At 44.9% G+C, this 25,447-nt stretch overlaps 2 protein-coding genes across 2 annotated transcripts in view; both read right to left on the bottom strand.

Annotated features, from left to right (window-relative positions):
* The window catches only part of LOC131196501 (uncharacterized), a 50,193-nt gene extending 25,590 nt beyond the window's left edge, over positions 1–24,603 (bottom strand). Inside the window, exon 1 of the mRNA XM_058179282.1 lies at positions 24,472–24,603. The gene's annotated coding sequence lies outside the window, so the exon portion shown is untranslated. The remainder of the gene's footprint in view (positions 1–24,471) is intronic.
* On the bottom strand, positions 12,974–15,671 carry LOC131196525 (uncharacterized). Its single transcript, XM_058179364.1, has 3 exons — positions 14,909–15,671; positions 14,232–14,286; positions 12,974–14,107 (listed from the first exon to the last, which is right to left on the bottom strand). The coding sequence occupies exons 1-3, from the start codon at positions 15,536–15,538 to the stop codon at positions 13,503–13,505; spliced, it is 1,290 nt and encodes a 429-aa protein (XP_058035347.1). The 5' UTR covers positions 15,539–15,671; the 3' UTR covers positions 12,974–13,502.
* Positions 24,604–25,447: the final 844 nt, after the last annotated feature.

Here is a 25,447-nt window from a genome sequence, read left to right as displayed (position 1 = left end):
ACAGGTCACATACAATAGTCTCAGGAAGAGAAAGTTTATGTGTAACTTGAATATTTTTTAGATTCAGTGACTTTTTGTAAAATATAGCCACTCCACCTCCTCTGCAGGTTAACATGATACTCTTTGTTTGAAATAATGGAGTCAGGGAGGGATGAGTTCAGCCTTGTTTCGCAAACAAATATAATATCAAATGTGCCACTGTTTAACAAGAGGATAAATTCAGGCAATTTGTTTACAATGCTTCTTGCATTTATCAATTTGCATTTAAGATCTGCAGTGTTTGGTGTTGGCAGATGTTCCCCCAGAATCTGTTCCTGAAAGTCCAGGTTCCCCTGGCCCTGCTCTCCAGGCACCCAGGTGCAACTGTCTGTCATTATGGCTGCCAGTCCACCCTGATCCCTCGCTCAGGCAGCTCCACCTGCTTTGGTCATCTGGACTCTGCTGTCTTGTCATCTCTTCCAAACAGGGAGGTCACACTGTGGGACAGTAGTCAGTCAGCCGGTCGGCTCTTCCTTCCTCTCTCTCTCCATCTTCTCATGCTGTTTGCTGGCCACTCTTTCCACTGCCTGTGCCCTTTCGGCTTGCCTCCCTTCCTTTCGATCTCTTTTCCCTTCCTCCTCCTTTCCCTATCTTTCCTCTCAGGCCTTGCTCTCTATCTTTCCCTCAGGCTAATTTATTTACCTTTCCAAGCCAAAGAGACTGGAGCAGTGACCAAAGCCCACTGCAACTACATACCAAAAAAGGCTCTAAGAGTTGTAAACCTAATTCTGTGTAGCTTCTTTTCCAAAAACTCTACACTACTAACCAGAGCATACAAAACATTTGCTAGACTTGGAGATGCGATTGTGAAGATGCTACTTATTACCATATATGGTGGACTTGTAAAAAAGTTAAAGCATTTTGGATTAAAGTATGGTGGATCATGCAGAATATTTTGAAAAAGAAGATTAAGTTTAATCCGCAGTTCTTTCTACTAGGAATAATTATGGATTGTACAGCTATAGAGACTAAATTGATTTTGAACTTAATAACAGCCGCAAGACTTTTGACTGCTCAATATTGGAAGAAAGAAGAATTACCTACAATTGAAGAATGGACACTCAAAGTATCAAATCTGGCAGAAATGGCAAAAATTTCTGCTTACTTGAAAGACTATACACAAGAAAAATATATTTTAGAATGGAAAATGTGGATTGATTATATTCAAAATAAGTATCAGATAAAAAAATATCGAATAGCATATGAGTAAATGTAGGAAATATTTTGTATTAGATATATTTCTGAAGGAGAGGGGAATTGAGAGTGTGATTAAGTGTGGAGAGACTAGAGATTATAATTTAGGAATTATTTTAGATTATGATTGTTAAATTTGGGCAATAACGAGGCATGAGACCAGGATAGTGACAACAGCTCTTTACTATATGGTGAACCCAGCAACCGGGCTGGGGAAAAACCTCTCCTTATATACAGTTCAACCGGCGGCTTCAACCAATCAGCAATGTGCTTGTTTCCCGCCAAAATATTTAAAGATACATTACACTCCTTCCCTCCCAGAAAACACTTTACCTATATATTTACATTATATTTACATATTACTTTTCAACGTAATCACGTAAATAGACTGGGCGTCTCCTGACTCTTTCGGACCTGCGAATGCGCCTGGGAGCGGGTCGAGTTGACCGGAGGGGCTGTTTGCTCCTCTCGGCTCCTCCTCTAGGCCATCCGGCCTTGGATTATTTGCCGAGTCGTCCCTGCTGTTTTCTAATGGAACCTGTTGGCGTCGCTGGACCTCCGGGAATTCAGTTAAGTCCTGCGATTTTCCCGGGTTTGAGTCAGCTGTGGGTTCAAACATTGTATAGTCAGGGCCTGTTTCGTCTGACTCAGTTTGATCGGCTATCCGTTTCCTCAATTGATCTATATGTCGCCTCCATACTCGGCCGTCCTCTAACTCCACCAAGTATGATTTGGGACCTGTTATGTTTAGAATATTTCCTGCTACCCAGATCGGGCCCTCACCATAGTTGTGTGCCCATACCCGGTCGCCTATTTCCATCCCTCTTGTTTTTTCGAGTCCCCCCTTGTAACCCTCTGGTGTATAGTTTGGATTTAGACGGTCTAGTGGGCACCTGAGCTTTCGGCCCATTAATAATTCTGCAGGGCTTCTGCCGGTTGTGGCACAGGGGGTTCGGTGTTGGACGGCCAGGAAAACATCTATTTTTGATTGCCAGTCGCCTGGCTTGAGTCTGGACAATGCCTCTTTTGCGCTTCGGACGAAACGCTCTGCAAGGCCATTCGTCGCAGGGTGGAAAGGCGCCGAGAGGGCATGCCGGATGCCCTCTTCTGCCAAGTATTCCTCAAACTGTGTTGCCATGAATTGCGGGCCGTTATCGGATACCAACGTGTCGGGCAACCCATGTGTTGCAAATAGGTGCCGTAGGACTGAGATCACGGCCTCGGCTGTCATGGATCTCATGAGAATGATTTCCAGCCATTTGGAGTAGGCATCGACTACTACCAGGAAGGTTTGGCCGTGGAAGGGGCCGGCAAAATCAATGTGGATTCTAGACCAAGGCCCTTGGGGTCTTTCCCATTCCCGAACCGGGGCCGTTGGGGGTAGAGGTCTGGACTCCTGGCAGGCCTGGCATTTCCCTACCCTTTCAGCAATTTCTGAGTCCATTAAGGGCCACCACACATAGCTTCTCGCTAGACCCTTCATCCTAACGATCCCTGGGTGACCCTCGTGGAGGAGGTCCAACACCCTTTTCCTCAATTTTTCTGGGATCACCACTCTATCCCCCCATAGCAGGCACCCCCCTTGAGCCGAAAGTTCCCCACGTTTTTTTACAAATTCTTTAAAACGCTCGCCCGGCGCAGCGGGCCACCCTCTTTGTACCCAACCGAGTACAGTTCTCAAGGTAATGTCCCGGTATGACGCCCGAGCCACCTCCTTAGACGTGACTGGGCCAGAGTCCAGAGAGTCAATTAGCAGGATAGGCGTCCCCGGAGTGGGGTCTTCGATCGCCCCTGGTAGTGGGCATCTGCTTAAGGCGTCCGCATGCCCCAACTCTTTTCCGGGCCGATGCTGCAGTTTGTAGGAATAGGCGGCTAAGAAGATAGTCCATCGGGTCAATCGTGGCGAAAGTGCCACAGGCGTTGGGCGGTCGCCAGCCAGTATCCCTAACAGTGGTCTATGGTCTGTAACAATTTCAAAGTCTCTTCCAAAAACGTATTCGTGAAACTTTTTAACCCCTGACACGATGGCTAGCGCTTCCTTATCTAACTGGCTATAGTTCCTCTCTGTCGAGGACATCGTTCTGGAGTAGAAGGCTATTGGGGCTTCTGTGCCATTCGGAAGCCTGTGGCTGAGCACAGCCCCCACCCCGTAAGGGGAAGCATCGCAAACTAATACCAAGGGCAATGAGCTATGATACTGAATCAGTAAGCTATCGCTCGAGAGTAGGTTTTTTACTGCTTCGAAAGCCCTAGCTTCCGACTTTCCCCAAGACCAAGCAGTATTCTTTCCCAGTAGCTTATGTAGCGGCTCGGCAACGGTTGCCTTATTTTTTAAAAAGACAGCGTAAAAATTCACTAGACCCAGGAATGCCTGTAGCTCTGTTTTGTTTTTGGGCGCTGGAGCCTTTCGTATTGCCTTGACCTTGCTTTCAGTGGGGTGAATTCCCTCCTTGTCTATTCTGTAGCCCAAGAACTCTACGGATTCTACCCCTATCTGGCATTTATTCACTTTAACCTTTAGACCGGCTGACCGGAAAATGCCCAGAACTTTTCTCAAACGCTCCCCCAATTCTTCTAAATTTTCGGCTGATATCAATACATCATTGAAATAGGGGACTACCCCCGGGAGCCCTTGCAGAAGTCGCTCCATTAAATTTTGGAATAGACCAGGTGCCACACTCACCCCAAACTGTAACCGGGTACACTTGAAAGCACCTCTATGCGTCACGATCGTCTGGGCTTCGGCTGTGTTGGCGTCTACGGGCAGTTGTTGATAGGCTTGAGCCAAATCTAACTTGGCAAAAACGTGCCCTTGCCCCAACGAGTGCAGCAAGTGTTGCACCACGGGGACTGGGTAAGCGCTTTTCTGTAAGGCTTTGTTTAACGTCGCCTTGTAGTCAGCGCAGATTCTAACTGACCCATCTGGTTTCACTGGGGTGACGATTGGCGTCTCCCACTTTGCGTGATCGACTGGCACCAGAATCCCCTGACTGATGAGCTTGTCTATCTCCTTGTCAATCTTAGGTTTAAGGGCGAAAGGGACTCTCCTTGCCTTTAACCTAATGGGGGCTACCTGGGGGTCTAAATTGAAGGAAATAGGGGTCCCCTTGTACTTGCCCAGGCAGTCCTTGAAGACATCTTCGAACTCGTTCATGAGTGTGTCTTTTAGGTTAAAGTCACTTCGGTAGATGCCAGTCACTCCCATGCCCAATGCACGGAACCAGTCTAGTCCCAACAGACTTGGCAGGGTCCCTTCGACTATCGTGATGGGCAGGGTCTTCTTGTGTAGTCCGTACTCGACGCGGACGGAGGTGGTCCCTCGAACAGGGATGTGATTCCCTTGGTAGTCGTGCACTCGTATCCGTTGTGTTTGCAGTTTGCGTTTGGCGATTCTCGGCAAAGCTTTCGCAAAAGTGTCCCAGGACATGATTGTGATCGCTGACCCTGTGTCCACTTCTAGTCGGCACGGCACTCCTTCAATTTTCGGTTTTGTGAAGATTTTCTTCTCGACGCGGGTTGCTGCACGGCCTATTATCACGGTCGTTCGATTTGAATTCGCGCCCTTTTTGTTTTGACCAATCGCGGGTCGCCTTGCCGATCCTGCGCTCTGATTGGTTGGTTTGAATTTCATGGAAGGTTGGGGTGCTCGACAGACTTGAGCCAGGTGCCCTTCTTCTCGCACCGACATGTAGCATCCTTGAACTTGCATCGTTGGCGCTGGTGTTGCCCTCCGCAACTTCCGCATTCATCCCGGTCTTCTTTGCCCCTTCTCTCGGTAAGGCAAACTCCTTCCTCATCCTCGCCGTCTGATTCGGTCTGGATTTCTTCGTTGTGGACCGGGTTGATTTCGGCCGTTGGCGTGAGTGGCTTTTGTAGGGTTTCCGCTTGGGTGGACATCTCATGAGCTCTGGCTTCGTCCAGGCGTTTGCCAGCGTTAGATTGCTTTTTGATAGCAGCCGCCTCCGCAAAGCGAATGTCTCTGACCCCACGGATGAGTTGCTCTAACAGCTCCTCGTCCAAGTCTCGGTACCCACAATCTTTGGAGGCTTTCCTCAGGCGGCCATGTACTCGCTGATGGATTCGCCCTCTTGCTGTCTCGCTCTCCAAATTCAAAACGCCGTCGTACTTGGGCGGTGTGTAGGCGCGAAATGGTTCTTCAATAGATTTTGCAGAGTTTGCCACGATACCGATTGTACCGGCGTTGGCTCTGCCAGGGCTTCCGCGATGTCGATGACCTCGGGACCGCAGTGGCTCAGGAAATATGCCCTTTTGCGGTTGTCTGGAACTCCTTGCAGTTCGTTTGCCTCCAGGAAGCTCTCGAAACGGGTCATGTACGTTCCCCATTTCTCCCTGGATTGGTCAAACGGCGCGGGCGGAGTGTAGCTGGCCATCGCTGCGATTCTGCCCTGAGCTTTGCTGGGTTTGGTTCTTTCGTGCGTTCAGCTCGTTCCTGGTGCTCTTAACCTCGAAATCCCACCTTCGTCGCCAGTGTTAAATTTGGGCAATAACGAGGCATGAGACCAGGATAGTGACAACAGCTCTTTACTATATGGTGAACCCAGCAACCGGACTGGGGAAAAACCTCTCCTTATATACAGTTCAACCGGCGGCTTCAACCAATCAGCAACGTGCTTGTTTCCCGCCAAAATATTTAAAGATACATTACAATGATTGTTAGTTTTGATACCCTGCATTTTGTTCTGGGAAGTCGGGGTGGGGGGTGGGGGGTAAGGGGGAGGGGAATTGGGGGGTTGAGGCTAGAGATGGAGTGATGGTTAATGTACAGAGATTATTGAAGATGTATAAATATAATTAATGTAGGGTCGGGTTTGCCCAGCTACCATTTTAGAACGGCGGGGAGGGAGAAAAGAGAGAGTAGGAGATAGGAAAGAGGAGAAGAGGAAGGAAGAGGGGTAGAAGAAGGAGAAGGAAGGTGTAGGGTGGAGGGAGGAGAGGATGTAGATAAGAGAAGGAGAGGAAGGTTTGGAAAGTAAAAGAAGGTAGAAGTGTTAAAAAGGGGGGTGGTGACTGGGCAAGCCCGACTAATTATATATAACTGTACATTGGATGAATTATTTGATATGATTGTAAAAATAAAACTTTTTATAAAAAAAAAACATTTGCTAGACTTATTCTTGAATACAGCTCACCTGTCTGGATCCCATACCACATCTCTGACATTAATACAATTGAACGCGTCCAGAAATATTTTACAAGAAGAGTTCTCTGCTCCTCTGAAAACAACAAAATATCTTATACCACCAGACTTGAAATCCTGGGATTAGAAAACTTAGAACTCCACCGACTCCGACAAGACCTGTGTTTAACACACAGAATCATCTATTGCAATGTCCTTCCTGTAAAATTCAGCTTCAATCGCAATAATACAAGAGCAAACAATAGATTCAAAGTTAATGTTAACCGCTTCAGTCTTGATTGCAGAAAACATGACTTTTGTAACAGAGTTGTTAACGCTTGGAACTCATTACCTGACTCCATAGTCTCTATTCCAAACCCCAAAATATTCAACCAAAAACTGTCTACTATTGACCTCACCCCATTCCTAAGAGGACTATAAGGAGCGTGCATAAGAGCACAAAAGTGCCTATCGTTCCTGTCCTAATGTTTCATTTCATTATATCAAATTAATACAATTATTACATACTTTGCTCATATATATGCTTATATGATATTTTGCAGATTTATGTTGATGTTTGTGTGTACTGTTGTGACAAAAAAAATAAATCATATCGCTTCAACCCTGCCACTGGCTTGCCAATGCTTTTCACACTAAGACTGGAAGCTTCTGGGGGCCGTGATCTCACATGATCTTGCACTACAGTCAGGGATAAAATGCTACCAGTTTCCTCCGGTTCGCATGAACCGGTAATGATAAAAACTACTGGTTTGGGTGAACCAGTAGTAAAAAAATGCTTTAAAAAAGTAAAAAAAAAAAAAAAAGGTTCTGATGATCACATGGACAGCTGGGATCATCGGAACCTTTTTTATTTTTTTTAAACATTTTTTTACTACCTATTTGCCTGAACTGGTAGTAAAAAAATGCTTTTTAAAAAAAGGGGGGTTTGGCCACGCCCACCCAATCACATGGCTCACCAAGCCACACCCACAGAACTGGTAGCAACAAATTTTACATTTCACCACTGACTACAATACTTTAGGCCTCAGATCTCTGCAAACCGAGACCTACTCGAGATCCACAGCAAAAGGCTTTGCAAATAGGGAGGCCTTTCCTCCATTCTTGTGCAGGCTTCAGTTCGCAAAGAATCGAGGCCTAAAGTACTGCACTGCAATATCACGCAAGATCAGAATCAGCGAGGAGAGGGAGCCACCAGCGAGCGACAGGATGCAGGGCTAGCAAGTGGAGGCAGGGTGAGGCTTCCCGAGTGGCTGGAATGTGGAGTGGTTGACTCCGTCGGCTGCCGTCCCCGCCAGAATGACAGCCCTGGTGAAGCAGGGCTGACAAGAAAGAGAGAAGAAAGAAAGAGAAATTAATTTTGATTTTTTATTTATTTAATCATATTTTTATACCGCCCTATCTCCCGAAGGACTCAGGGCGGTTCACAGCCTGGTAAAAATACAAAATAATACAATATACATACGATTAAAATATAATTAAAAAACTTATTGAATTGGCCACCGTTAAAAATTTAGAATAAAACCCATTAAAAAACCCATAAGTTTAAAAACTAACCCAGTCCAGCGCAGATGAATAGGTGAGTTTTAAGCTCGCGACGAAAGGTTCGGAGGTCCGGAAGTTGACGGAGTCCTGGGGGGAGTTCATTCCAGAGGGCGGGAGCCCCCACAGAGAAGGCCCTTCCCCTGGGCGTCGCCAGACGACACTGTCGCGCCGACGGCACCCTGAGGAGTCCCTCTCTGTGAGAGCGCACGGGTCGGTGAGAGGTATTCGGTAGCAGCAGGCGGTCCCGTAGATAGCCCGGCCCTATGCCATGGAGCGCTTTAAAGACGTTCACCAACACCTTGAATGGTATGAATAATACCATTATTATGACGATTTATGTAAAGGCGTAATATTGGTCGCTGTTGGAAAAGGGTTCTTTTATTTGTAGTCCATAAATTGAGTTTGTGTTGTTGCAGAAGATGAAGTCAAGGCAGTTGTTGAGTCTTGTATTGTTAGTTACTAGTTGTTCAAGGCCTAGGTTTGTAACAGCGTTGTATAGGGTAGCATGGATGGGTTCAGTTGTACATTCATTTGTTATCCAGTTAATAGAAGGTAGATTAAGGTCACCCAGGAAGATGAGAGGATACGGGCAAGAGGTAGCCCATGTTAGTAGTGTGATTAACTTGTTTGCATGAGCGATGTCGTAGTCAGGGGCTCTGTAGCATAGTAAGAATCGAAGTGTGATGTTAAGGGACAGGTTGCATACAATAGTCTCAGGAAGAGAAAGTTTATGTGAAACTTGAATATTTTTTAGATTCAGTGACTTTTTGTAAAAGATAGACACTCCACCTCCTCTGCAGGTTAACATGATACTCTTTGTTTGGAATAATGGAGTCAGGGAGGGATGAGTTCAGCCATGTTTCACAAACAAATATAATATCAAATGTACCATTGTTTAACAAGAGGATAAATTCAGGCAATTTGTTACACTGGTTCTTGTATTTATCAATTTGCATTTAAGATCTGCAGTGTTTGGTGTTGGCAGATGTTCCCCCAGAATCTGTTCCTGAAAGTCCAGGTTCTCCTGGCCCTGCTCTCCAGGCACCCAGGTGCAACTGTCTGTCATTATGGCTGCCAGTCCACCCTGATCCCTCGCTCAGGCAGCTCCACCTGCTTTGGTCATCTGGACTCTGCTGTCTTGTCATCTCTTCCAAACAGGGAGGTCACACTGTGGGACGGTAGTCAGTCAGCCGGTCGGCTCTTCCTTCCTCTCTCTCTCCATCTTCTCATGCTGTTTGCTGGCCACTCTTTCCACTGCCTGTGCCCTTTCGGCTTGCCTCCCTTCCTTTCAATCTCTTTTCCCTTCCTCCTCCTTTCCCCATCTTTCCTCTCAGGCCTTGCTCTCTATCTTTCCCTCAGGCTAATTTATTTACCTTTCCAAGCCAAAGAGATTGGAGCAGTGACCAAAGCCCACTGCAACTACATACCAAAAAAGGCTCTAAGAGTTGGAAACCTAATTTTGCGTAGCTTCTTTTCCAAAAACTCTACACTACTAATCAGAGCATACAAAACATTTGCTAGACTTATTCTTGAATACAGCTCACCTGTCTGGATCCCATACCACATCTCTGACATTAATACAATTGAACGCGTCCAGAAATATTTTACAAGAAGAGTTCTCCGCTCCTCTGAAAACAACAAAATACCTTCTACCACCAGACTTGAAACCCTGGGATTAGAAAACTTAGAACTCCACCGACTCCTGTGTTTAACACACAGAATCATCTATTGCAATGTCCTTCCTGTAAAAGACTACTTCAGCTTCAATCGCAATAATACAAGAGCAAACAATAGATTCAAACTTAATGTTAACCACTTCAATCTTGATTGCAGAAAATATGACTTTTGTAACAGAGTTGTTAATGCTTGGAACTCATTACCTGACCCCATAGTCTCTACTCCAAACCCCAAAATCTTCAACCAAAAACTGTCTACTATTGACCTCACCCAGCGGCTTCATATAGATGTTGAACAGGAGAGGCAAGAGAATCGACCCCTGAGGCACCCCACAGGTAAGGCACCTCGCGGACGATCTCTGCCCCCCTGCCAACACTGTCTGCGACTGGTCGGCGACATAGGAGGAGAACCACCGATAAACGGTGCCTCCCACTCCCAAACTTGCCAACCGGTGCAGCAGGATACCATGGTCGATGGTATCAAAAGCCGCTGAGAGATCTAATAGGACCAGGGCAGAGGAACAACCCCTATCCCTGGCCCTCCAGAGGTCATCAACCAACACGACCAAAGCTGTCTCCGTACTGTGACCAGGCCAGAAGCTGGACTGGAACGGGTCTAGATAGATAGCTTCATCCATGTGCTGGGGAAGCTACCATGCAACCACACTCTACAACCTTCGCGACAAAGCGAAGGTTGGAGACTGGACGGTAATTCCCTAAAATAGCTGGATCGAGGGAAGGTTTCTTGAGGAGGGGTCTCACCACCGCCTCTTTCAAGGCAGGGGGGAAAACCCCTTCCACCAATGAAGCATTTATAATTCCCCAGAGCCAGCCTCGTGTCACTTCCTGAGTAGCCAGTACTAACCAGGAGGGGCACGGGTCCAGTAAACATGTGGTTGCATGTAGCCTACCCAGCAACCTGTCCACATCCTCGAGAGCCACAGAATCAAACTCATCCCAAACCACCTCAACAAGACGAGGCTCCGTCATCTCGCTTGGATCATCGCAATTTTGGTCCAGACTATCCCGAAGCTGAACGATTTTATCGTATAGATAACCGTTAAACTCCTCGGCACGTCCCTGTAAGGGGTCATCCCGACCCTCCTGAGAAAGGAGGGAACGGGTCACCCGAAACAAGGTGGCCGGGCGGTTATCTGCCGATGCAATGAGGGTGGAAATGTAAGAACATTTCGCCTCCCTCATTGCCACTAGGTAGGTCTTAGTAAAAGACCTCACTAGTGTCCGATCAGCCTCGGAACGGCTCGACCTCCAGGTGTTCTCTAGGCGTCTTCTCCGGCATTTCATCTCCCTCAGCTCCTCGGAAAACCAAGGAGCCAATTGAGATCTACGCCGGGTCAGAGGCCGCAAAGGCATGACACGGTCCAAAGCCCCAGCCGTGGCCCGTTCCCAGGCTGGAATGTGGAGTGGTTGACTCCGTCGGCTGCCGTCCCGCCAGAATGGCAGCCCTGGTGAAGCGGGGCTGACAAGAGAAAGAGAAGAAAGAATGACATGAGTTGTGTCATGTAGGCCCTGCCCACCCAGTCACATGACTACCAAGCCACGACCACCAAGCCACGACCAAAGAACTGGTAGTAAAAAATTTTGAATTTCACCACTGACTACAATACTTTAGGCCTCAGATCTCTGCAAACCGAGACCTACTCGAGATCCACAGCAAAAGGCTTTGCAAATAGGGAGGCCTTTCCTCCATTCTTGTGCAGGCTTCAGTTCGCAAAGAATCGAGGCCTAAAGTACTGCACTGCAATATCACGCAAGATCAGAATCAGCGAGGAGAGGGAGCCACCAGCGAGCGACAGGATGCAGGGCTAGGAAGTGGAGTCAGGGAGGGATGAGTTCAGCCATGTTTCACAAACAAATATAATATCAAATGTACCATTGTTTAACAAGAGGATAAATTCAGGCAATTTGTTACACTGGTTCTTGTATTTATCAATTTGCATTTAAGATCTGCAGTGTTTGGTGTTGGCAGATGTTCCCCCAGAATCTGTTCCTGAAAGTCCAGGTTCTCCTGGCCCTGCTCTCCAGGCACCCAGGTGCAACTGTCTGTCATTATGGCTGCCAGTCCACCCTGATCCCTCGCTCAGGCAGCTCCACCTGCTTTGGTCATCTGGACTCTGCTGTCTTGTCATCTCTTCCAAACAGGGAGGTCACACTGTGGGACGGTAGTCAGTCAGCCGGTCGGCTCTTCCTTCCTCTCTCTCTCCATCTTCTCATGCTGTTTGCTGGCCACTCTTTCCACTGCCTGTGCCCTTTCGGCTTGCCTCCCTTCCTTTCAATCTCTTTTCCCTTCCTCCTCCTTTCCCCATCTTTCCTCTCAGGCCTTGCTCTCTATCTTTCCCTCAGGCTAATTTATTTACCTTTCCAAGCCAAAGAGATTGGAGCAGTGACCAAAGCCCACTGCAACTACATACCAAAAAAGGCTCTAAGAGTTGGAAACCTAATTTTGCGTAGCTTCTTTTCCAAAAACTCTACACTACTAATCAGAGCATACAAAACATTTGCTAGACTTATTCTTGAATACAGCTCACCTGTCTGGATCCCATACCACATCTCTGACATTAATACAATTATTACATATTTTGGTCATATATATGCTTATATGATATTTTGCAGATTTATGTTGATGTTTGTGACAAAAAAAAAATCATATCACATATTGCCACTGGCTTGCCAATGCTTTTCGCACTAAGACTGGAAGCTTCTGGGAGCCGTGATCTCACATGATCTTGCACTACAGTCAGGGATAAAATGCTACCAGTTTCCTCCGGTTCGCATGAACCGGTAATGATAAAAACTACTGGTTTGGGTGAACCAGTAGAAAAAAATGCTTTAAAAAGGGGTTTGGCCACGCCCACCCAATCACATGGCTCACCAAGCCACGGCCACCAAGCCACGACCACCAAGCCACGGCCACCAAGCCACGGCCACCAAGCCACGACCACCAAGCCACGACCACCAAGCCACGGCCACCAAGCCACGGCCACCAAGCCACGACCACCAAGCCACGGCCACCAAGCCACGGCCACCAAGCCACGGCCACCAAGCCACGACCACCAAGCCACGGCCACCAAGCCACGGCCACCAAGCCACGGCCACCAAGCCACGGCCACCAAGCCACGGCCACCAAGCCACGACCACCAAGCCACGGCCACCAAGCCACGGCCACCAAGCCACGACCACCAAGCCACGGCCACCAAGCCACGACCACCAAGCCACACCCACAGAACTGGTAGCAACAAATTTTACATTTCACCACTGACTACAATACTTTAGGCCTCAGATCTCTGCAAACCGAGACCTACTCGAGATCCACAGCAAAAGGCTTTGCAAATAGGGAGGCCTTTCCTCCATTCTTGTGCAGGCTTCAGTTCGCAAAGAACCGAGGCCTAAAGTACTGCACTGCAATATCACGCAAGATCAGAATCAGCGAGGAGAGGGAGCCACCAGCGAGTGACAGGATGCAGGGCTAGCAAGTGGAGTCAGGGTGAGGCTTCCCGAATGGCTGGAATGTGGAGTGGTTGACTCCGTCGGCTGCCGTCCCCGCCAGAATGGCAGCCCTGGTGAAGCGGGGCTGACAAGAGAGAGAGAAGAAAGAAAGAGAAAGGAAGGAAGGAAGAAAAAAAGGGAGAGAGAGAAGAAAGAAAGAGAAAGAAAGGGAGAGAGAAAGAGAAGAAAGAATGATGTGATTGGTGTCATGTAGGCCCTGCCCACCCAGTCACATAACCACCAAGCCACGACCACCAAGCCACGACCACCAAGCCACGGCCACCAAGCCACGACCACAGAACTGGTGGCAAATTTTTTTAGATTTCACCCCTGGAGGAGAGGCTGAATTAGAGAGACTTTCTGGTCTCTGAGGGAAAGGGAAACAATCAGAAGTTGTGTCTTTTGCTGACGTTCATCATGTCTTCCGTGTAACAAGGAGCAGATCTGTTCCTCCACACCAGATCATCGATCATGGTCATCAGTTCGGCCACCTGAGCCTCTCGTTCCGCCCCTTCGGCCCAGTTGTTGAAAGCCAGGAACCGGTTCCCGCATTCAGCAATATATTCCTTCAGATTTTCTTTTCTGGAAGATATAAAATTTTCTAGAGATTCACCTTCCAGGCTATCTTTGCCGGTGAACAAGATGATCTTGTAATTTGTGGCTTTATGGCCAAAAAACGTTTTGATCTGCCGGAAGAAACCCAAAGGATGCATGACGTGCAGAAAGACGTGGGGATCCGGAGAGCAAAGCTTCATGCTCTTTCTCACTTCTGTAGCAATATACTTGTCTGCACGACTGGTATGGAGAAAGCCAGGCATATCTACAACCACAACCTTCCTGCCATTCAGCTGCGTCTCCTCCTTCTGGCATACTCTTAGTACTACCTTTGGTGACCACCCAGAGTGAAAGACTTTGCTTCCCAGGATTGTGTTTCCCGTTGCACTTATGCCACTTCCGCTTTCGCCCACCAGGACGATCCTCCGTTCAGGCCCTGCAACCCAAAGGGGAGAGGAGAGAAGAAGGGGTCCAGTCAGCAGCATACAGGCATCAAAGCCTGTCCATCCACCCAGGACAATATCTTCCACCCCACCCACCCCCAGGGGCCAAGACTTTACCTCCGATGCTTCCAGGCATTTCCAGACCAGTCGCACAGCACAAAACCCGGGATTTCTGCATGGGAAGCGAAACAGAGTCAGCCACAGGAGAGGCTGCCTTGCAGGGAGGTTGCCAGGAACACTCTTCCCCCAGAAGACACAGGGAGGAATTGGAGGGGGGGTAAAAACAAGCCACCCCCTCCTCACTGTCCTTGAGGCAGACCCATTTGAACCTCCCCCCCCACATGCCACTCCCCTTTTTATGCAGCCCTTCAATTCTTGGGACCCTGCACTTCAGGGGTTTCAGGAACGGGGGGGAGGGGTTGATGTCCAAAGTGGCTGGCAGCTCCCCACAACCGGCTCCATGCTTGAAGAGACTCTGTTCTCTGGGGCTTTAGCTGCTCCTGCTACAGCTCCAGATTGTCTCCAAGGGTCCCCCCAGATTGTCTTCCTCTAGGTTACCCCCTATGTTCCCGGCCAACCACTCGGGAACCTCCCCAGCCCCATGGCTCTCCACCCTCAGTGGGCAGTGGGGGACTTAGGGGGCCTTCCCGTTCAACCCCTGCTCAAGCAGGAGACCCTATATCATTTCGGTCAACTGACTGCTTAGTTTTTTCTTAAAAATCTCCAGACAAGGAGCATCCATAACTAATATCAGGCTATTCTAATCCTCCTCTTCCTTCTCCTCCTTCAGTTACCTCAGCTGGCCTTCTCATAGGACAGACGCAAGTGATCGTCTCGCTCTGTTGACTGAGCCCTCCTTGAGTCACAGCTGCACATCGGAATTGGTACCAAAGATTTGGGTGGACATCTTCAAGGGTGAATTGATCCTTAGGGTCATTTACATCGCGACTTTTCCAATTCTCTTCTGCAATCCGATATTCCGCCTGGCACCTGGAAACTGAAAGCTTCCCAATGGCTGCTGGATCAATACTGATCTGGAAATTATTTGGGTGCACTTGCTCAACTTTAGGTGGGGGAGGTCTTCTAAGAGCAGCTTCCAGCTCCTGACGTTCCTTGAGGACCTCCATGGTAAAGGTTAAACTTTTGGTCTCCACCATCTTTAATGAGTCAAAGAAATCCTTCATGCTCTTGGTGCCTATTTTCCAGAACATTTGGGCTACATCATTCGGGCTTCCTCCATTTTCTTGGGGAGCAAAGAGGGCTGAATGGTTGAATCTGAAGTGCAGAGGGATTCCCGACTCATCCTGAGCACATGGCAGGTGAGCCTCCTTGAGGGCCTCAAGGACAGGTGGGGTCCCCCCATCCGCAAAGGTGATGAGGAGTTGGATGTTTTCCTTCAGGTCTTTTCCCAACATGGAAAGCATGGAATCAAGACACGTTTTTGGATGTGAGTTGAATGGGCAAGGAAGGCCTGGGCCACCAAGCAGATGGCATCCACGTGGTCAATGCCCCCTGGGGTGGAGAAAAACTCCAGGAGTTGCTCCTCAACCAGTTTGTCTTGCTCTCTTGTGCCTCCAAATCCTGGAGTGTCAATGATGGTGAGAGAATAGGGAATTCGGAAGCACTTCTGATGGTTCACCATGTAGGCTCTGACTTCAGACGTCCTGCTTCCAGCTTCTCTTCTCTGGGAGGTTTCATGAATGAGTTTGAATCTGAAATTATCTTCCCACTGAACACCCAGGATATAATTGATCATCTCATTGATCAGAGTGGTTTTCCCACATCCTGTTTCTCCCCTGACCAGGATCACTTTGTTGGGCACTTCCAGGTTCTCCTTTCCAAGCTGGTACATTAGACAGGAGGTGGAAGCATCTAAGGAGACTTCCTTCAAAGGAAGAATGAACACTAATGGCTGTCTGTCCTCCACCAGGGAGCTTTCCTGAAGGAACTGATGGGTTACATTGTCTGCATTTTCTTCCTCCAGTGATGTGGAGACCTCCACCTCCTCACTGGGGACACTCAAAGCTCCATTATCACACACAGCTGACACCCGTACTCTATACATCATCTGGGGCTTTAGACGTTCAATGGGATAAAATTCTGTTTTTCTCCCAGTCCTTTTTTCAGTCCATTGGTGTTTCCCAGCTCCAGCCTCCACCGTTCTGTACTCCACCTTGTACTCCTTGACCACAATTCCTGAGGCAATGATGCTGGGACTCATCCAGGCCACAGAGATGACAGAAGATGCTGCAGTAACCATTCTTAATTTCTCAGGAGGGCTGGTGGGAAGGGTCTTAATGGGTGGGCTCAGGTCACTGGATTTACTAAATCCAAGCTTGCAACAAGCAGCGTACTGGAACTGGTACTCTGTGTTTGGAGGCAGATCTTTCAGCAGGAACATCTCCCCAGCATCCTCTGTCCTCACAGTCTTCCAGTTTTCTTCCCCTGCAATCTTGTACTCTACCAGATAGCTGGAGATTGTAGCCTTTCCATGTTCAGCTGGCTGAAACTTCAGCTGAATGCTGTTGTGTCTCAGTTCACTGATCAGGAAAGGGAGAGGTTTTGAGGGCAACTCAAAGTTCTTGCTGACCAGCTCTCCATCTTCATAAAGGTATATTGAGGCTTCTGGGTTGTCCACATCTGGGAATGAGGCCACAACAAAGCGGACCTTCTCATCGGATTGATTGACGCTGAGAAAGTCTTTGATGGATTTGGCAGCTCGGCGAGCATTGCGGGTCCTCTCCTGGTCTTCAAACCAGGGTGTGTCTTCCTCCTGCCCAAGACTGGACCTTGTCAACTTCACTGATTCTTGCACCAAATGATCATGAAGCCAGTCCTGTAAGCTCAACAGAAACGGCTCTGTTTTATGTAGAGAAGTGAATATAAAGGAGACTACATATAAATTCTTTGGGTCAAGGACTATTTTTTCCAGCTTGGTCTTGGATGAGATAACTTTTTTTTCACTTAGAATAGTCAAATAAGAGTTGACATGATTAATTTCTCTTTTCTTGGTGTCCAGAAATTCACAGAGTCTTTGGCTATTGAAGGGCGACTCCTTGATGGACATCAAGAGGTCCACCAGGGTCCCTTCCTCCTGCCCTCCTCCCCGGATGGAAGGCAACATTCCGGCCAGCTGTTTCTGGAAAGTCTGCCTGTGTTGCTTGAACAGATTCTTGAAATTCTGGATCTTTTTCTTGATTTCAGGGAATTTGTCAGCACTGTTGGCTACGTCATTGCTTTGCATCTCAATTTCATTGAGTTCCTCCAACACGCTCCTGTTTTTATCAGGAAAAAGGAGTGGGAATGTCGCTTCTGCTCAAAAGAACTTATTAAATTGATTGATTTTCTAAGCAGACGGGAATTTCACAAGTGTTTGATCTTTGATGTAGAATCAGCACGGCAAGTACCGACTCCCTTTTTGAAACTTGAAACCTTTCTTTGTCTTTGATTAATTGACTTTTAAAATGGCGTCTGAAAGTGAAAGTAAAATTTTTTTAGTACGATGAAGTAGCGTTATTTGTGGATTGTTACAAACGGAGTTTTTTTATACTGAAAGGAGGGAAGGAAAGCTATTAAGTTTGAATTCCTGATTCTTTTGAAGACAGAATGGCAGCTAAACCTTTAAAGCCTTCTGGAAGAAGGGGATCTGAACCAAGTCTTGAGGAAATATTGAAAGAACAATTAAAACTTTCTGAAGATAGGCAAAAAGAGATGATGGAGAATTTCAATGCAAAAATAAGAGAAGATATTCTCACGGCAGTTCAAGGACTGAGTAAAAAAATTGAGGGATTGGAAGTGGAAATGCAACAGATCTCTCAGTCAAATAAGCATTTAGAAGACAAAATGAAAGGTGTTCAGAAAAAAGTGGATCAAAATGAAGATCAGGTTGTGATATTACAATATAAACTTATGGAAGGAGCTCTTAGAATTCGTGGTATGCAAGAAGAGCGAGGAGAAGACTTAAGAAAAATTATATCAGAAGCATTGGCTGAATTTATTGAAGTGGAACCCCAAGAGGTAGCTTACCAAATTGATAAAATATATAGAGTTAATTCCTGGATTGCAAGACAGAGAAAGCTTCCTCGGGACATTGTGGTTTATTTTGTGAAAAGGACTATGAGAAATCAGATTCTGCAAGTTTCATATCAGACAACTTTAAAAATTGGAGAACAGGAGCTGAAGGTGTTGAAAGAGATTCCTTCAAAGATGTTAAGAGATAGGAAGGAATTTGCTTTTTTTACACAAGAACTTAAAAAACACCAGATTCAATTCAGATGGGAGGTGCCAGTTGGACTGACAGTATTCTATCAAGGAAGGAGATATAGAATTGACACTGTTTTAAAGGCAAAGGATTTTCTCTCTACAGTTTTGAAAGTCGAAATAGAAGTGATAGAAAAACTTCAAGAGATTCAAGAAGGCGTGGTGATCCAAGAGCCTTCATTGCTGCCAGTATTAGAGGAACCACAAGAGCAAAGGGTGACAAGAGGAGCCCTTAAGCGTAAAGAAGAGCAACAGTCTCAAAGTAAAAGCCAGGATCCCAGTATGGAAGCTGTGGGAGGAGCTAGATGGAAGATACCGGAGGAGGAGCTTCCGTTGTCTGCTTCAAAGCTTCAGGAGGCCAGTAATGGCAAATAGAATCTTGTCATGGAATGTTAATGGCTTGAATTCAGCTCAGAAAAGAAGGAAAATATTTCACTACTTGAAACAATTTAAAATGATGTGATTTGTTTGCAAGAGACACATATAAAATTATCAGACCAAAAATATTTAATTAATTCAAAATTGGGTAACCATTTTGTTGCATCAGCTTTGGAAAAGAAGCATGGAATTGTTGTATATATCAGGAAGGATATACCAGCTAAGTTAATTGAGGCAGATATTCAAGGAAGATTTATTGCTATTGAACTGGTGATAGATGCAAAAAAGACTTTGCTGATAGGTATTTATGCACCTAATCAGCAACAAGAAAAGTTTTACAAAACGTTACATGAGAGGTTGACCCTCTGGGATTATAGTTCGTTTATTTTATTAGGAGACTGGAATGGAGTAATTGATACAAGAAGGGATAAGAGAACCTCCTCCAAGAAGATACCTATACATGCAAAATTACCAAAATCCTTTTTTGAAATGATGGAAGACTTTGAGTTTAGAGATATATGGAGGTTACGGAATCCAGATGAAAGAGATTTTACTTTTTTTTCTGATAGGCATCAATCTTTTTCACGTATTGATTTTATTTTAATTTCTAATGACTTGCTTTATAGGGTGAAGAAAACGAAGATATTTCCGAGGTGTTTAACTGACCATAGCCCAGTATGGATGGAATTATTACAAGGGAAAAAAGGTGGTAGAACATGGAGGTTGAATGAAAATCTGTTTAGATATGAGGATAATGTAACTTATTGTAAGAAACAGTTGAAAGAATTTTTTGATTTTAATATGTACAAAGGGACACCTATAGGAACTGTGTGGGAGGCGAGCAAAGCGTTTATTAGAGGGATATTGATTTACTTGGACAATAGGCAAAGGAATAATAAACAAAGGCAGCGTAGGTACTTGGAAGAAGGAATTCAAAGGAAGCAACAGTTATTAATTCAAAACCCACAAGATCACAAACTTAAAGAGGCTATAAAAATATTACAGAGTCAATTCAATATGTTAATGGCAGACCAGGTGGCAACGAATATACAATATGCTAAACATAATACCTTTTGTAATGCAAATAAACCTGGGAGATGGTTGGCATATAATTTAAGGAAGAAACAGAAAGCACGTGTCATACAAAAAATAGAATATAAAGGTAAAGAGATATACCAACAGGATAAAATTAAAAAGGCATTCTCAGAATTTTATACTGCACTATATGCAAAAGACAAAATATTGAATAGGGACATTTATGATTATTTGAAAGATTATAAGGTTAATATTCTAACATTAGAACAGAGGGAGGAGCTGAATCGGCCGATAGCTACTGGAGAAATAGTGGAGGCAATTAAACAATTAAAAATGGGGAAAACCCCTGGTACAGATGGTCTTACAGCAACTTATTATAAAAAAATACAGGATGAAATATTAGGCCCACTTAAAGAATTATTTAATCAGATACAATTAGGAGTGGGAATACCCCCGTAATGGAAAACATCTTTTATTTCACTGATACCAAAAGAGGAGCAAGACTGCTCTAAACCTGGTAACTACAGGCCAATTTCACTTTTAAATAATGATTATAAGATTTTTGTAAAAATAATAGCAAATAGATTAATGTTAGTTTTACAACAAAGAATTAACATAACATAACATAACATAACATCAGAGTTGGAAGGGACCTTGGAGGCCTTCTAGTCCAACCCCCTGCCCAGGCAGGAAACCCTACACCATCTCAGTCAGATGGTTATCCAACATTTTCTTAAAAATTTCCAGTGTTGGAGCATTCACAATTCATACTGATCAATCTGGTTTTATAAAAGGGAGGCAGATGAGGAATAATGTTAGACAGATTATTAATATATTGGAATATTTGGAAAGGAAGAATACTTCAGCAGCACTTATTTTTTTGGATGCAGAGAAAGCCTTTGATCGATTGCATTGGGATTTTTTATTTAAATTAATAGAGAAAATGCAATTTGGAGATTGTTTTGTTAGAATAATCAAAGCGATTTATGGAGAGCAAACAGCACAGATTATAGTAAATGGTAGCTTGACAGACGTTATTAAGATAGCGAAAGGAACGAGACAGGGATGTCCCTTATCACCATTATTGTTTGTTTTGACTCTGGAACCATTATTAGATAAAATACGAGAATTAATGAAAATAGAGAGAATTAAGATTAGACAATATGAGTATAAAGTTAGAGCTTTTGCAGATGATGTAGTGGTTACGTTAACGAATCCTATAAATTCAAGTAGATTTTTGTTGGAAGTAATTGATAAATATGGAAAGGTATCAGGTATTCACCGAGGGCCGGTGAATAGTGCAGGCTGGTAAAGCCTGTTATTAAGCCTGTTATTAAGAACACAAAGCCTGCAATTACTGCAGGTTCGAGCCCGGCCCAAGGTTGACTCAGCCTTCCATCCTTTATAAGGTAGGTAAAATGAGGACCCAGATTGTTGGGGGGGCAATAAGTTGACTTTGTAAAAATATACAAATAGAATGAGACTATTGCCTTATACACTGTAAGCCGCCCTGAGTCTTCGGAGAAGGGCGGGGTATAAATGTAAACAAAACAAATTTTTTTTTAAAATAAATCAGAATAAAACAAAAGTGATAATTAAAAATATGTCTATACAACAGAAACAAAAACTAGAGGAAATGACAGGATTTGAGGTAGTAAAAAAGGTTAAATACTTAGGGGTTTATCGAACAAGAAACTTTATAAGAATAATTATGACTTGCTATGGCAAAAAGTTCAGAATGATATGAGTGTCTGGAAGAAATTGCAGTTATCCCTATTGGGAAGGATTGTGGCTATTAAAATGAATGTGTTACCTAGATTTTTGTTTCTGTTCCAGATGATACCAATAATTAAAAAGGATAAAAATTTGGAAGATTGGCAGATTGGGATTAACAAATTTATATGGCAGGGTAAAAAGGCGAGGGTTAAAATGAAAATAATACAGGACTCACGGGAAAGAGGTGGTTTAAGAATGCCTAACTTTAAACTATATTATGAAGCAGTAGCCCTTTCAGTAATAAGTGACTGGTTTAACTTAACAGAGGAAAGAATTTTGAATATAGAAGGTTATGACTTGTTATATGGATGGCATGCGATTTATTTTATGAAAAAGTGGATAGGGCTTTTAAGAATCATGTGTTGAGAAGTGCTCTTTATGGTCTGGAAAAATATTCCTATAAATTAGATTACAAGATTCCTATATGGGCGAGCCTAGACATGCAATAGAGAATATAAATATAGAACAGAAACAGGAAATGATTACTTATAAAGAACTTTTGTATGCTGAAGGAGGTAGATTGCAATTAAAATCATTACAGGTATTAAATGAAGAAGGGAGGAATTATACTTGGTTTCAATATGGGCAAATAAGTGCTAGATGGAAAGAAGATCAAAAAATTGGTATAATGCAAAGGGAGGAAAATTTAATAAAGCAAATTAGAAATCAGACCCAGGAGCATATAAAGAGATTGTATAATGGGTTGCTTGAAATAGATTCGGAAAAGGATTTGGTAAAGGATTGTATGATAAAATGGGCACAGAATATTCAGGAACCAATAATGTTGGAAACATGGGAGAAAATTTGGGTTCGAAATGTTAAGTTTACACAAGCACAGAATTTAAGGGAAAATTTTTATAAGATGTTTTATAGATGGCACTTAGATCCCAAAAAATTATCATGTATGTATCCTAATATCCAAGTGAAATGTTGGAGGTGTGATTGTGATGACGCTACATATTTTCATATTTGGTGGACTTGCAAGAAAATTAAGGTCTTTTGGATAAGAATTTGGTGGATTATTCAAAATGTACTGAAGAAGAAGATAAAGTTCCTGCCACAATTTTTCCTTTTGGGAATTATAACGGATTGTACAGGGATTGAGACTAAATTGATTCTGAATTTAATAACAGCAGCAAGACTGTTGATTGGACAATACTGGAAGAAAGAAGAGATACCTACAATAGAAGAATGGATACTGAAAGTCATTAATTTGGCTGAGATGGCTAAAATCTCAGCGTTTTTAAAAGACAATACGCAGGAAAGATATTTAATTGAATGGAAAAAATGGATTGATTATCTACAAAACAGATATCAGATTAAGAAATATCAGATTGTCTTTGAATAATTAGGAAGTTATTTTATGTAATGGGGAGGGGGTTGGGAGATGAAAAGCTTTGGATGTGGTTATTTGGATTGGAAGGGAAAATTTTATTCTATGTTTGGTTTATGTATAACAATACCTTGTGATTGACCCGGGAAGCCGGGGGAGGAGGGGGAAGGGTTTTTTGTTTTTTTTGGGAGGGAGGGGAAAAAAAGGGGGAAAAATGTTTTCGTTTTTGTTTTTTAAAACTCTTTCAATAAAAAAAAAAGAGAGAGAAGTGAGATGCATCAGGATTGCCAGCTGGCTGCACCAGGGAAGCTCCACCAGTTGCCTGCCATATGCAACGGGGGAGGGGAGGGGGAGAGAGCTGTGGGGAGGTGAAGGGAGGGCTAGGAAAAGGAATTGAAATTACTTTGGAAAAAGTACAAAAAAGAGCAATTAAGATGATTAAAGGCCTGGAGACAAAAATTATGAAGAACCGCTTTAGCCAGTCTGGACAAAAGAAGGATTGGGGTTAGGGGAATCAGATGTAGAAAGATTAGTGCTATGGATGAAGTAAATATAAAGACATTTTATAAATATAAAGATGCCAAAATAACCAACAGGATTACAAAAAAGCTAATATAAAGAGAAATTTAGTTACACTTATTTTGTTGCACCATTACTATTATTATTAGTATATATCTTACTATTTCTTTTTGCTCTTTTTTCCCCCCTGTACACCGTATTCAAAATGTTTATGCATTTTTTTAAAAAAGCATTGGGGGGACATGATATCAGTCTTCCAGTATTTGAGGGGCTGCCCCAAAGAAAAGGGGGCGGGGGAGGTCAACCTATTCTCCAAAGCAGAAGAAGGCAGGACAAGAAACAAGGGATGGAAACTCATCTAGAAGAGAACAACCTGGAATGAAGGAGAAACTTCCTAACAAGGAGGACAATTAACAGTGGAACAACTGGCCACTAGAAGTTCGGGGGTGCTCCAACACTGGAGGCTTTTAAAAAAGAGATTGGACAGGCAGTTGTTTACAATGGACTAGCAGGAGATTGGAGTAGAAGACAAAGTTTAATCCCCCCACCCACCCACCCCAGGAGAGCCAGAATTTGGCATCTGAATGGAAAAGGGGTAGGACGAAGGAGACCCTCCCTGCACTCAGTTGTGGCTCTTTTTTTTTTTGGCGGCCTGGACAGAACTCAGCAGTCTTCAGAATAGGAGCAATCCCACTCCCCAAACTGCCTGGAATCTCCCCCCCCAAAAAAACAACAACAAGACAGGTGCTGCTTCTGAGCCAGGCTTGTTGCCCCGTTGCCTGCTTTTCCCTCCCTCCTCCTGTTGCCTTACCTAACAAGGAAGACGGGATTCCGAGGGTCTCCGCTGCTCACGTAATGCCCCTCTGGTGATCGCCTTTCCCAATATTGGGGTCTCCGCCGTCCCACCCAGCCACCCACCCACCAGCCTCTCCCAGAGAAGAGGAATCGCTTGTTCGGGTGTAAAAGGAGCTGCTCTCCACCAATGCCCAGGAGGAGCCCTGCTCTCACCCCATTTGACTCCCCTGACCCATGAAATGCCAGTTTGGGGGTTCTCACCTGGTTGGAGGGAATCGGGAATCCCCGGTGGCAGGTGGATCTGCTTCCCTGCAGGATCTATTTTAAGGAAAGCCTGTTCTTCCGCTTTGTCTTCATTGCGTTCAGAAAACGAAAGTGGAACAAGCAGAAAAAACGACTTTCCCCTCCTCTTTTCAAGCATTTTTCCTGTTTAATTATTCATTTGTCTCTTTGCAAGAAAAAAAACAGGAAATGTACTTGAGGAATGAGTTCTACAAGCGCCCAGCAGAGGGCAGCAAAGACCTCTCTTGGTCCTTCACTTCTGTGTGCAGATGTTCCCCAACTAGATGACTTTTAAGATTTGTGGACTTCAACTCCCAGAAGTCCAGAACCTGCTATGCTACCTGAGGAATTCTGGGAGCTAAAGTCCACAAACCTTAAAATGGGCAAGTTTGGAGACCCCCTGCACTGTAGAGCTGCTTCTGCTCATAGGGAATTTGGCTGGTGTCCCCTGTTCCGTCCTTAGAACACAATGACGGAGGCGAGGCGGGTCAACCGTTCATACAACTTTATTAACAGCAGTTGCCCGATTGCAAACATCGGGGGAGCGGACTGGCTTCCTCAGCCCTGACAGCTCTTTTATAGTGGAACTGTCAGTGGCTCGGCCAATCAGCACTCTTCTAAGTCCCGCCAATCGGTTGCAGTGCCGGCGGACCGATCAGCTGTGAGTGCTTGTCATATGGCCGTCTATAACATCCCCCAGAATGTGTAATCCTAAAATTTGCACCCCCTTTCCAAGAAGGAGAAGAGTTGGGGGTCTTCTGGAAGGAGGCAGTTCTTCCTCCCACTGCCCCTCCCCCTCTATCTTCTCTTGTTAAGGTTAGAGACCCTCCACACTCCCCCACCCCATGGTTAGGGTTAAAAGGTAAAGGTAAAGGTTTCCCTCACACATACATGCTAGTCGTTGCCAACTCTAGGGGGCGGTGCTCATCTCCGTTTCAAAGGCGAAGAGCCTGTT

This window comes from Ahaetulla prasina, chromosome 4, assembly GCF_028640845.1.
Source record: "Ahaetulla prasina isolate Xishuangbanna chromosome 4, ASM2864084v1, whole genome shotgun sequence".
NCBI classification, from domain to species: domain Eukaryota; kingdom Metazoa; phylum Chordata; class Lepidosauria; order Squamata; family Colubridae; genus Ahaetulla; species Ahaetulla prasina.
Note: the sequence above shows the minus strand (reverse complement) of the source record. Positions and strands in the feature narration are given on the sequence as shown.

Bases quoted from the DNA above. Each gene is read 5' to 3' on its own strand.
- LOC131196525 (XM_058179364.1), bottom strand. From the start codon at position 15,538: ATGCTTTCCATGTTGGGAAAAGACCTGAAGGAAAACATCCAACTCCTC. The intron at 14,287-14,908 runs GTAACTGAAGGA...CTTCCCATGCAG, and splicing joins CTATGAGAAGGCCAGCTGAG to AAATCCCGGGTTTTGTGCTG. The intron at 14,108-14,231 runs GTAAAGTCTTGG...TTTGGGTTGCAG, and splicing joins AATGCCTGGAAGCATCGGAG to GGCCTGAACGGAGGATCGTC.